The 13,608-nt window shown below is 47.0% G+C and overlaps 1 protein-coding gene across 1 annotated transcript; it reads left to right on the forward strand.

Moving 5' to 3' along the window:
- Window positions 1-1,542: 1,542 nt before the first annotated feature.
- On the forward strand, window positions 1,543-5,228 carry LOC118833192 (GTPase NRas-like). The gene is made up of 4 exons (XM_036740575.1): window positions 1,543-1,690; window positions 1,894-1,950; window positions 4,288-4,413; window positions 4,633-5,228. Exons 1-4 carry the CDS (start codon window positions 1,543-1,545, stop codon window positions 5,226-5,228), a joined length of 927 nt encoding a protein of 308 aa, XP_036596470.1.
- Window positions 5,229-13,608: the final 8,380 nt, after the last annotated feature.

Here is a 13,608-nt window from a genome sequence, read left to right on the forward strand (position 1 = left end):
CATACTGGCTGAACTATGATCTAGACAGATTAGACTTTTCTCTGGTCTTCATGCCTTCGGTCATGCTCTTACTCCATGAATGTAACTGACTACCCCCTTCCCTTTTCTTCCCTCTTTCAATGCCAATTCCAGGGGCACCCCAAGGAAGTTTTCCCTAATCTTTGGCCTTCAATTCCCTGCTAAGAGCAAATCTCTTTCTCCTCCGTGGCCTAGACATCTCCTTTGAACTTAACATTCTCTTTTATGTCATAAATATATGTATACGTGTCCCTCTATTAGACTGAAATCAGTGCATACGTTAGATCTCTCTTTGTATTCCTAGAACAGTGGTTGCTTAATAAATATTATACAGTGTACTATGAGAAATTATAGTAAATAAAATTGCTTAGTTAGTTACATACCATTGTTTAAAAGGCACACCAAAACCCAAGAGATTCAAAGAAACACAGTTCAGGTGCTCACTCAAATTTCCTCCAGGTAGATCCAAAGTGCTGGTTCTACCATCAATTTCAACTGATGCCGATTTTTCTAAAGGGTGACCCAGACCACCTCCCCCAAGCCCTTTCCCTTAACCCCTTGCTGCTACATACAATCACCACTGGCCTCTGATCCTGTTCTTTCCTTGGGAAAGAAAGCCTTCTTATTAAATTCTTGCTGAAAATCCACTGAAGGGGAAAGCAGGCTGCCTCCAGTTCCATGACACCCCCCCCACCTCTGCTTTGTCCTGAAAAGAACCTCATGCATTCCTTCTGTGCAACTCTACATTTCCCATAACGAGTCAAGTCACTGACTACAATATATATATATATATATATATATATATATATATATATATATATATATATATATATATATATATATGCAGGTTGCAGTTCCCTCACCTGTAAACCTGAAATCAGAACCAAATGAGATAGAAAAAGGTAAAGTGCTTTGCAAACTTTAGTGACAGCTACATAAATTCCAGCTATCATCACCATCACCACCACCATCATCATCATCCCCTGCCCTAACACAACCTAATTCAGAAAGGGCTCATGGGAAGCAAATGAGATAATGTGTACGAGGCAGGAAAGAGCAAGGGTGAGATTGCTGGTGGTAACGCGTTATTAGTATGTAAACCTAAATCTTGATTACTAACCCCATTTTGTTATCATTAAAATATCATACACAAAATATCACACAGAAATGTTCTGGGACAAGCTGATATCTTACAATGATTAAATCTTGCCTTCATTTTTGACTTCTACATTTAAGTTAACTCTAACCCAAGTTAGGGCTACCCGGCAGCCGCCTGCTTACCTGAAATGAGGCTTGTATTCCGCTGCCCACTCAGGTCACTCCCCCTGATCACCCCCCCCCCATCCCTAAGCAAGAGAAGCCCCGCTCCCTCGCCTGTGGCCCGGCCTCGGGGAAGCCCGCCCCCTCCCTGCTGGCCCAGGCGGGCCAGAGTCCCCAGGCACTAGGAGGGCAAGCGCAGAGGAGGAGTGAGGCAGAGGTGGAGGCGCTACAGCTGTAGGTGAATAGAACGCTGTTCAGCCGGAGATGGAACTCGGGGTATCCGAGGTCTGGGAGGGCCAGAGCCAGGAACGCCCGCATCCGCTGCAGCTGCCAGGACGAAAAAGTGTATCCAGCAGGCACATCAAGCCCCGAGCCCGGCCTGCTCCGGCCGACCTCGGGGCCGCCAGGACCCGTGAGGCCCCGGCCATTTCTAGTGTCTTTGTTCTCCAATGCCACCTTTCTTTCCAGAATGTTTGCGCCAAGTCACAGCAGCCCTGCCTCTCAACAACCTTCGACATCTGTGGATGGAGTGACTGGGTTTGAGGCCCCAGCACGAGGCTCTAGATGCCCAAAGGGGCTGTTTAAAGGGGCTGATGCTGATTTCTGACCCCACAGAGACCCACAAACTTATCATGAAGGCAGTATTTGGTGTGGACAAGGTCTGCTCAGAGGGTACAGACCCAAAGTGCTGGACTTCCCAGGGACCTCATGGCAAAGGCTTTGCTAACACTGGGTGAACACCCCCATCACCAAAGACCTGGCACGTTTTTAGAAATGGGAACTGACTGAGCAGACAGTGGCACAGGGCCAACCTCCGCGGTGCTTGTCCAGAGCCCAGAAGCTGCACAGGGCCCGCACATAGTTGGGGCTTGATACATGCCGACTTAACACGGAGGAAATGAGCAATCAGCCTCTAGAGGCACCAGACTCACTTTTATCATTTTATAACTATCTGGCACATCAGTACTGATAGAAGGGGGTTGTGCTTTTTTAGCAAACCTAAATTATCCCAGGAATTGTTACTTGGCTTTTTACTAAATGGCCTGTATGTGTTCGTAGGCAGCAGAGAAGCAGGTAGTAATTAGGGGGAGGGAGAGAAGAACAATGTGGGGAAAAGATAGGAGGTTTAGAGAAGGGTGGGCCTAGACAGGACGCCTCTGCATTTCAGAAAAGTATCCAGGATGAGAGAGGAGCAAATGATGTCAACAGATTGTGTGATGAGGAGGGAAAGAGGGAGGAAGAAGAGTTCATAGAAAATGCTTTCTGTTTTCTTGGGTAAACACAAAGATGATGTTCCCGCCTGAGATGGTGACAGAAGGGGTGCTGTGGGAGACTTGGGGAGAGAAGAAAAAGGTCCCCAGGCTTCCAAATCATCACAGCAACACTTAGGGTAGCCAAAAACCAGAAGCAAAGTGGGTACTCATCATTGGGGAAATGTTGGAACCAATTATGGTCAAAGGATGGGGTGGAATACTGTTATACTGCCAAAAGCAGTGTTTCTGAGAATTTCTGAAAGACGCAGGAACCCGTGGGACTGTTGTAGAGAATGAGGAGCAGAAGCAGAGGAGGAATCAAATGGGCCCTGACTACAACACTGCCAATGCAAAGACCATTAAACCCAGCTCTGTGTGACTGGACTGGTCACTCCTGACTGGGTCATTTGGTTTTGTGGGGGGTGGGGGGGTGCCCATCGTATTGGGGAATGGAGTGAAAGGAATGTGATGGAGGGCCAAAAGGCATTAGAAAAATATATTTAAAAAAACTCCAAGAAAAGACAACTTCAGTTAAGGAGTCTGGGCTCTGGTCTGGGTCTTCAAAACACCTGGTCCTTGACTTGGGTTGATAGGACCTAAGTAAAAAAAAGCTGATGCTACCAGGTGGCATTCATTTAGGACCCAAAGCATGGATCTAAAAAGTCATATCCCTGGGGTTCAGAGGAAGAAACAACCATGGAGGCTAGGGACAGGCCAAGAAACAACATGGAAAAACCAAGCCTGGAGTTTTGAAGAATGGAAAAGCAGAGAAACCAGGGGAAAAGGCATTCCAGACCCAGAGGCCCCTGTGAACAGAAGGAAGAAGACAGAGCTGCCCAGAGTGAGTTTGGGGAATGATGGAGGGAGGGAAGGAGAAATAAAATTTGGAGGTGGAAGAGGAAGAGGAAGATGAGGAGAATGAGGAAGAGGACAGGGAGTAGGAGACTCTGTTTAATGTAGGGATTGGGGCATGTCTGGAAGGGCCATACTTTGGCTTTTTCCCCCGGGGCCTTGAGGACTCTGTGCTGAACTCTTCAAGAGTGAAGCACCAGCTGTGGGCCTCCCTCAGGCCCCAGTCTACAATGGGGGGGGAGGGCTGGGGCCCCTCGGGGTATGTGGGGATGGGGCTTCCCAAATCTTCTTGGGGGTAAAGCTCCCAGCATGGGGGCACGGCTCCCCAATGCCTTAGTAGTGGAGGTAGGGTACCCGGAAGCCACCGTAGTGTGGGGGTGGGGCTCCCCAAATCCTTAAGGGAGCTGAGCTTCCAAGATGAGGCGGGGCTCCCAAGAGCCTTTGTTTCTTGTGGGCGGGGCTCCCCACATCTCCTTTGGGGAGCCCCTCCCAGAAGCGCCTGCAGTGTGTAATCCCCGGTACTCTAATTCTTGGACGTCTTGATGGGTCCAAATTGTCCCACAGTTTCACACTAGACCTGAACAGGTTCTGACTGGATATTTTTTAGAATTCAGAAAGGGTAAGTAGAGACCAACAGCTGTTTAGGTAAGGGGAATGACTTGGGTGGTCATTAAGTTATAAGTTAATGGCAATGGGATGGGTCAGTAGCCACCCAAGTCAGTGCCCTCTTGGGCCGAATTAATGCAGGAGAGGCAGGCCCTTCAGCCACCCTAGCCAGATCCCCCTTGTGCTGCATTAATGTAGAGGAGCATGGCCTGCAGGAGTAGTTATAAGCATCCCACTTTCCTCTGCCCTTTTAAGACACCCTTTTGAGCTGCCCCCTGGGGTCAGTTCCTGGCCCCAGGGTTTGAGCTGGAGAGGATCTTGAAGAGGCCAGCCAGAATGGAAGGACCTGGAGCCCATGGGCTCCAAGGACTGTTTGGGGTTGCTCAGCAAGAGCCACAGGGGCCCATGGAAGATGTACCTGAAGGTCTATCCTTGGGAGGAGAGTTGAGTCTTCTTTAGCTGGGCCCCAGAGAGCAGAAAGGTGGAGATTGGCAAAGAAGCCAATTGAGGCTGGATGCTGGGAAAAATCCTCCTGATGAGAGCTGTCCTCCAGTGGAATGGGCCGACTCTAGTGAAGCCCCCCTTCAGAGGATGGAGGTGGGTCCCTTCCAGTTCTCATGGCTTCTGACTCTGATGTCCATAGGTGATCCAGACAGGAGCAGAAGCAAGATGTATAAGTTGGTGGTGATGGGCAGCTCTTGTGTGGGCAAGAGTGCGCTGACCATGCAGCTGATTCAGAATCGATTTGTGGCTGAGTATGACCCCACCATTGAAGATTCCTACCGCCAGCAGACAGTGGTGGATGGGGAGCCATGCCAGCTGGATATCCTGGATACCACAGGCAATGAAGAGTATACCTACCTTCGGGACCAGTTCGTGCAGTGGGGAGAGGGCTTCCTCTGTGTCTATGCAGTGGACGATGTCTACTCTCTTGAGAATGTGTGTGACTTAAGGAACCACCTGCGGAGAATCAAGGACACGGATCATGTGCCTATGGTGATAGTGGCCAACAAGACCGACCAGGATAACTGGCTGGTGAACTCCACACTGGGCCTTGAAGTGGCCAAGAGCTTTGGGATCCCTTTTGTGGAGACATCAGCCAAGACAGGGAAAGGTGTAGAGCAGGCTTTCCACGAGCTAGTCCGAGAGATCCGGCGGTCCCGCAAGGAAGAGCTCAAACACCTGGCTGATGCTGAGCACCACCAGGGTTGTGGATTCAAGAGGTGCACAATCCAGTGAGCAGGTGCCCTGCTGCCCCTTGTCCTGCCCCCTAAACCTCCTCACCCAGGAACACCCTAGCATCTCCGCCCCTCCCCCACCCCTCCAGCCTCCCCCAGGAACACCCCAGCCTCCAGGCCCCTATCTGGACCCGTCCTCCTCCTGGCTACTCTTCACTGGATTCCTTTGGGGCCTTGGTCCTGCTGGGCCTCCCCAGGATTTCTCTAGGCACCTCTTGGTGGGCTCCTCAGTGTTTTTAGACTCAGGCTTTTTGGATTTTTGCTTTTTTTTCCCCTTTGAGAAGGAATGACTACCTCACTGCCCTGGTATCCTGACCAGGCAAGAAAAGACTCCTTCCCTCCTCTGGTAGGTACCCTCCCCTAACTCTCTGGATGCCCAGGCCCCACTGCCCTGGCCACTTTCTGCCCCATGCGGCACCACTACTCTTGGCAGCCTCCTCTCTCCTCCTGGGGGCTGTGAGGGGGCTTTTCTTTCTTGGGATTTCCCATCCACAGGAAATCATGCTCCCTCAACAGAGCCCCTGACTATTCAACAGGGCACTTGGTGTGTTGGCTGTCTGGGGCCCAGTCAACCCAGCCCTGGGGGTGGTCTGCAAGATATTGTCTGTGGTGTTAGTGAGGAGCCCTGCCCTGAAGTGGCCTCCGATCAATACCCCCCCAAGACCGGGGGGAGCAAGGGGGTGTTATGTGACTCATTTTGAGTGTGTCTGTGTCCTTGTCCTCAAATTGCATGTCACCCCAAGCACTTTCCCTGGAATTGAGAGGGGGTGAGAGGTAGAATGGGCCTATTATTATTTATTTTTATTTGTGTTGCAGCAATAGCTAAACCCCTTTAGACCTTGCTGTGAGCAGTGTCCCCACCCCATGCAAGGAGAAGTGGGGGGGTAAAGGTTAGGGCTCAGCAGAGACCCCCACAGCTGCAGGTCGGGTGGGGTCTGTGTGCTTAGGAGCCATCTGACCTGGGCATCTCTGTGCCACCTTGGGAGTGGGCACAAAGGTCAGAGGAAGACTAAGCATGCTAAAGCTGCCCTCACGTTCAAAGTTGGCTGTTGGTCAGTTCTAGAATTAATTACAAATAAAGGTTATTGACTTGTTTCTCAGTGTGTTGCTGGTGTGTTTGGGGTAGGAGTAACCCGAGTACAGTGTGCCCTGGTGGGGAGAGGTGGGCTTGGGAGTTGGGGAGGCACAAGTGTTTTTGGTTGTGGGACTAGGGACCTCAGTTTCCTCATCAGTAAGGTGGGGGTCTAGATGGCCTCTTGGGTCCCTTCCAGCTTGGAGTCAGTAGGGGTCTCAGGGCACCTGGATCCCCTCCCAAGCCTGAGCTGTCTCTTGACACATTTCCCTGCTGCTGGCCCACCCACCCAGGTAAACCTCCAACCGTATAGCTGGTAGAGTGAGGAGGAGTCCCCCACCTCCTGAGGTGGCCCTGCCTTAACTCACCTGGGTCTGCCATACTGTTACCCATGGTACTGAAGAGGTTTAATCAAAATGAATATGGTAGGGAACCATAGGTTTCTAGGGGCGCTCGTGACCCCAAAATACCGACACGCCGGGTCCTGCCGAAAGAATTCGACTCAGGCCTTCTCAGCCAAGGGAAAAGACAAAGTTTATTAGGGATTCACCATAATGGGTTGTTGTTGGGGTCCTCTCACCCCTGGTCATCCTTGACCAGCAAGGACCTGTCTTGGTACGCAATGATGAGGCGGGAGTCAGGATGGAAGGGACTCCAATTTATTGGGAGAAATTATCCATTTTATAGGGTTTGCACTACGTGAGCATAAGCAAGTGGCCAATGGGTATGAGGATGACAGCATGGGAAGGAACAGAAATGTTGCAGTGGGACAGGATAGCGATGTTGCAGTACGGGCATACTGTTGCACTTTCTTTCAGTCTGGGTATCAGCATGGGCATGGGAAGGATCTGGATTGTTGCAATGTAGGGTGCACTATGGTATCTGCAAGGGTATGGGAAAGATCAGGACTGTTGCAAGGCAGTATCTGTAGGGGTACAGGAACGAGGGGGGATGTTGGACTACAGTATCTACGGGGGCATGGGAGTGCCCGGGCATGTTGCAAGATGGTATCAGAGCTGTATGAGCTACGTGAGACACGAGGAAGGATGTCCCCATAAAGTATCAAAGATGTTCCGGTAAGTAAAGTAACAAAGCACTGCATTAGGCACCGGAGTAAGAGCATTAGGTAATGGCCAGCTGAGTCCCTCCTTCTGGGCTTGTGTGTCCCTTGTGGACAGGCTCTGCCTGCATATGTAGGATGACTACAGGGGCTTCCCAAGGATGGAGGCCCTCCCTCCGGGTGCCTGCAGTTCTACTCCTACTAAGCCTATCTGGTTTACCCAGGAAACAGGCCAAGTGCTAGGGTCCCAACAGCCCCGGGGTTGGCACCAACCCCTTATAATTCCCCTTTTTTGTTTTTGCAACTCGGCATCTCCCGGAAGAGGCGAGTGCTCAGCGTGTAGTCTCCAGAGATCATGTAGAGCCACAAAGGAGGATGTTATCACCGTCCGGAGCTGCCGCAGAAGGCAGGGTAGCAGACACAAAAGAAGGACTATGCAACCAAAGCCTAAGGCAACACTGATCAATGGATGCTCCAGTCATCCCCAAGGAGACCAGGAGTGCCAGAAGAAATTAAGGAAATCTTTAGAAAACTTATCGGGGGACAGGTCCTGGTGACTAACCTCACTGATGGAAGTGGCAAGCTCATAGAGGTCCATGATATCTAAGGACACATTGGCATGCCAGAGCCCATTTAACTGGTTTTTGTTCTTATCCCAGCCCCATTCGGTAGCATAACTGGTTTGGGGAGTGACACAATAGGAGGGGAAGTGGTAATCATGCTTTAACTGTTGGTTACGTTCTCTAGTGTTCTAATGCTCTATCTATATGGGCTTGTGTCTCGAACCCTAAGGAGACATTGTGCATAAGGGCCTGGAGAGCATGAGCTTGGACGATCTGATTTTGAGTCTGGGAAGCGGACAAGGCAAGGGCAGTAGATGGGAGAAGGAGGGATACAAGAAGGGATATGCCCACAATCATGCAGGTACTTCAGTATTCCACATAATCCTCCCTTTTTTCTTGTGCAAATACCTCACCAACATAGGTACACCTGCATTTTTTCCTTGTTAGTAAACACGGGAGGGAGCGATCATCGCATTGACAAATCAAAGGGGGCAGTCCCCTTTGTGAATACAGATACATAGAGTCAAAAAAGAAATAAACATCTAAGCGTCTCTGTAAGATCCAAAGAGTTCCTTCTTATGCAGCTGTCTGGCAGAGGACATCATCAATGACATCTCCTGGTCCTTGGTACCTGTTCCAGTCATCTGAGCACAGTGTCTTCTTCTTCCCTTCCTGCAGGAACCAGCTTTCTGTCCATTCTCCTACAAGAGCAATCTTAGCGCAATGTTAAAGTACCATCCCTAATCTTTACGTTCCTTTGATGGCATGTACAAAATAAACCACAAAACATTCTTCTTCTTATCATCGTCATCATTAATTGCAACAAAACTTTAGGCCATCAATGAGCACGATATTAATCGAATAACAAAATAACATTCTCACATTGCTTAAGGAGCATTCACAAAGCGAGCCCTATGTGGCTCGTATGCATTTCTACCCTTCTTCAGAAAGCTTTACTAAATTGGTGCGAAAGTCCATAAGTAACACTAATTCCAAAGCATCATAATGAACAAGGTTTCTAGTTATTGCAGAATTCCTAAATGTCACAAAGCTTCTTAGTCAAAAGGTGTTGCAACGGAACCTCACACTGGGAGCAGTGAACATCTTAAGGTGAGTCTTAAGCAAGTTGTATAAATTTCTGCACACGTACTAGTTGTATATTAACTACTTGTTCTGATCACAGGAATTTGCTATAAAATGAAAAAGCAGGGACAGATGGTGACATAGCCAATTATGACAGGATATAGTTATAGTTCATGCAGTAATTTTTGTTCTCATGGAGTTGTAATAAGTAATAACGATTTGCCAGGACTCACATACATATGAGATTCCAGTTAATATCTTTTTCCTCTCAAATTTGAACTTGTCCTGGTGTAAAAGCCAATCATTAGAATCGTTTCTATCTATTGTACATAAACTTGCAATTTCTCAGCAAGCCACGCTCATTGTTTAGAACTTGTGCAACTCAAACAAGTTCTTTTCTGGGGCTGATGACCTTGCCCACGCAGATAGTTTCCAAGGGCCTTGGCAATTCTACAAACTAAGGAGAGGTAACATAGTGCCCAGGAAGGGGTTAATAGAAAAAAAAACCTTGGGCCTGTTTGCTATCCTTTGCTGTTTCTCTGAGCACACTTGTGCAAGGTTGATATGAACACACAATAAAGCGAGGAATGATGCAAGGTTGATATGAACACACAATAAAGTGAGGAATGAAAGTTAAAACTGAAAAATTCACAGTAGGTTGGGACATAATTGTCATCAATATCAAATTGGTGCAACACATTAGCTTACAAATAGAACTTTAGTGGGCCTTCTAAATATCATGGAAAGGATTTTACGAAGCATTTCTTATAGCACAATTCTTACCTAATAACATTCGGATTATTGACAACACAGATAATACAGTTGTTTACCAAATTATACGATAAGGACAATTTTAGAAATATAACGATATCATAAACAATTATTATCTATATAACCTTTAAAACCACAACCACTTAATTACCATTCTGGAGGCTTAACCACAGTCAGTTTTTTCCTTCAGGCAGAGGGATTTGATAGTTAAATGAACAGTAATAGCAATATCTTACAATAACCAATATCGTTAGGTGGACCTAATTCCTTGTATCTCTCCAGAACTTTATTGGTGTTTAACATTAAAATAGTAATTCCAAATAACTAGTTAACAATCTTACAAGTTGCCTACGTGCTGGCCGAATTGTTTTAGCTGTGACCTTAACAAGGCAGGGTTAGCAGGGCTGAGAAAGCAACTTAACCAGTTTTACACAATTGTTTTCATTTTGTAGTTTCACCAAAATTCAGATTAAAGGTTGCTTTGTCTCATCTCATTTCTAGTCACTTATGTTTTACAATGTAGGAGAATTTTACTACAATTTAGAAGTACAATAATAGTATAAACAGAAACATTTCAGATGTCATTAATTGCATTCCAAATCATTACATCTATTGGGCTGACCAAGCATAGAGGCTTTTCTTCTCTCCTCACAGTTGCAGAGCCTGGCTGTGGACTGGGGGGTGCTGGGAAGCTGCAGAGTCCAGCACCTGAATTAAAGGTCTAAGGGGTCATTGCAGAGGGTCCCTGAGGAACCTTTACTTCCTAATAGGGGTTGTTGGGTTCGGGAGACTAGGAGCAAAAATTCCAGGTTCCGGTGGTATGGGAGCAAGGACTTGGGGTCTTGGGAGGAGAAGTTCCTCTGTTTACCTATCACCTAGCAGTGTGGGCTTCAGGGTGCCCAGAGGTCCAGGGCTGTTGTCAGTGGGCTATGAGAGGGCAACAAAGTAGCAAAGTCGAGAACAGGGAATAGAGCCTTTGTTGCGACAGGTAGTTTTTTTCTGCAGTTTCTATGTTATTAAGATTTAATTTATATTAGGACTTTTAGGTGAAAGACACCTCAGAATAAAGGGCCTCAATAAGAAAAAGCAGCTAGTACACAGGGCAATTATTTTGAAAAGGAGCCAACTCTCTATTGCATATTTGCAGCCGAATCACTTTTTAAACTTTCCAAGTAGCAAATGTAGGAAAATCACAGCAAGCTAGAAATGTTTTCACCTGAGCAGCCCCGGTTATATCTATGGAGATAATTCCTATCCAAAGAAGTATTTTTGTTTCTCAGGAATACATTAACAGTCTTTTGGGTAAAATATGTTCAGATTGGCTCTCATGTTCGGCTTTTATTTCTCTGTTTTAGAAGCTTTAAATCACTTGTTTCAAGTAGGAATGAGGGTCATTAAACTGCACACAAGGATCTCTGTAGTTATATATTGAAATGTACTTATTAACTCTACAGATCTATTATAGAATATTTTCCATTTTTTTGTTTATACTACTCTCATGGTGATTCCCATTAACCACACATGACTTAAAATAGCTTTGTATATTCTTCTGACATTGAGCTGGAATTCTAAACCCCCCAAGGAGTCTACGGATTGGAGGGGGATACAGAATATCTTTTGTCACATAAACTGATTTTTCTTCACATACATACGTGTACTATTATTTTGAGAAAGGTTTCCTACGCTTCACCAGATTATCTATGGTTAACAGAATCTACTGAAGAATTCTTAGTGGCTCTGTCATTCATTGTGCCCTTGCTGATCAAGGACCCCCTACAGCTTGTCTTAGGAAATCCCACCGTTTGTGACGCCCGTTTTCACAAGCCGGCCAGATTCAATCGACTGAGCTAGATTGAATCTGAGAGCCTTCATGGAGGCAAGATGGAGATGATATACACAAAGATTGTGGGAGGGATTGAGGGGTGGTCTGGGGTGACTAGAGGAGGGGTTTGGGGAGGGCCTTGAGGAGGAGTCTGAGGAGGAGCTTGATGGGACTGAGATGAGGTGGGAAATAGCTGAAGGCTACATGGAGATGACAGACAATAGACGGCTAGGGGAACAGAGCTAGGGTATAGGTATTTTGATCAGGATTAAGTGTGGGAAACAGCTGGACAATAAAGGGCTAGGCTAGGCAGAGACTTGGGCCCAATGATAATGCAAGGCCCATGGCCTTAGCGGAAGGCCAGATCTAGTTGGAAGACTCAAGGAGAGTTCAAGGGGGCTCCCAGAGACTGTACTCCAGGTTCAAGGGGGTTCCCAGAGATTGTGCCCTCATCAGTACCTGACTCTTCCCTGAGAAGCCTGTCCAGCTGCACCCCAGACATCCCAGTCACCACAGCCAGCAGCAGGCCTGGGAAGGGGCGAGTCATCCTCTGCCCTGCCCACAGGGGAGATGTTCCCCAGGGTAAGCCCCAAAACTAGGGGGCCCAGGCCTGGTTAAATCCACCACCTTCAGAGGAGGGAAGGACAGGGGTCAGGCCAGAGTCCTGGGAAGCCTTTCCTCCTCCAGCTCATTTTACAGATGAGAAAACTGAGGCAAACAGGGCAAAGTGACTTGACCAGGGTCTCACAGTCAGGCTGGATTTCAAGTCAGGTCTTCCTCCAGGCCTGGTGCTTTTTTTACCTCACCACCTAGCTGCCCCCATTCCACCTACAATTTGTTAGAAAAGACTTCATCTGCAAGCATTAAAAAAGGAAAAGGTAAAGAAGCCTCAGGTTTTCTTTAAAAGAATCCAACTTCCTAATGTGGGCATTCTTGCTTTCTAAGCAGTTGGTGGCAAGTATTCCCCATGAATGGCTAGTTTCTGTAAATCAGTGCCATTCAAAAGCACAGCTGCCTTGACTTCCGAGGCTGAGGTCTGGTTGTTAATCATGGAAGTCTTTGTATGCAAAGTCGGGGGTGGGGGCAAGGAGAGGGGGGTTGCCTGCTTTAAAAAATGTGGTATTCCTGAACCTGGGACCCAGAGCTGAGCATGTTGATCCCAGGACTCCAGAGTCTTCTTCTAAATCGACCAGCTCATCATTTCCTTCACCACAATATTCTAACATAATCACATCCTACCTGAAAGATTGTCTATGAAAGCTTTTTTTTTTCTCAATCTTCTACATTCCTTCCATTCTAGGCTACATTGGTTTATTTATACAAAAACATTTTAATTTAAAATAATTGAAATTATCCATTTTACACTTCAACAATGTTCTCACCTTACAATATGGTTTAAGGTCTGATATTGCCGAATGTACTTCCTTTACATCTTTTCCCCTAGTTTATTTGAAATTCCTGACCTTTTATTCTTCCAAAAGAACTTGTTATTATTTTTTTCTAACTCAGTAAGACAATTTTCTAGTAATTTAATTGGAATGGCATTGAATATTTGCTAGATTATTACATCAGTTATGTCAAAATGATGGGGTACAGGCCCCAAACAGAGACCTTTTTTTCCTAACCCAAAAAAAGCCCATTTGTCTTTGGGCCCTGGAAGAAACCCCTACCTTGAATTCTCCTTGACTCTTCCCTGCTTGATTCGGTTTTGGCCTGAGGCTATAGCCTCACATTTTCATTAGGCCCAAATCTTTCCCTCTATTGTTACTTTAGACATGCATGCCTTCAGTTACTTCCCAACCTTGATATTCCTTCAGGAACTTCATGCCCTTGATCCCATTCTCTTGGATCCTGAACTCTGACTCCACCTTATCTTCCTTAGACTTCCCCTCAGTACCATCCCAAAAGACCCTGCCGGTCACCCCTGACGACCCCTCAATCTCTCCCACAATCTTTTCTGTATTTAAATCTCATCCAGCTTCCAAAAGGCGCTCAGATTCTTTAGGAGTC

This window comes from Trichosurus vulpecula, assembly GCF_011100635.1.
Source record: "Trichosurus vulpecula isolate mTriVul1 chromosome X unlocalized genomic scaffold, mTriVul1.pri SUPER_X_unloc_3, whole genome shotgun sequence".
In the NCBI taxonomy this organism is placed as follows: Eukaryota; Metazoa; Chordata; class Mammalia; order Diprotodontia; family Phalangeridae; genus Trichosurus; species Trichosurus vulpecula.

Excerpts from the sequence above, each read along its gene's own strand:
- LOC118833192 (XM_036740575.1), top strand. The coding sequence starts at position 1,543 with ATGGAACTCGGGGTATCCGAGGTCTGGGAGGGCCAGAGCCAGGAACGC. Across the intron at positions 1,951-4,287 it reads GGACAAGGTCTGCTCAGAGG|GGTTTGAGCTGGAGAGGATC; the intron begins GTACAGACCCAA and ends TCCTGGCCCCAG. Across the intron at positions 4,414-4,632 it reads CATGGAAGATGTACCTGAAG|GTGATCCAGACAGGAGCAGA; the intron begins GTCTATCCTTGG and ends TGATGTCCATAG.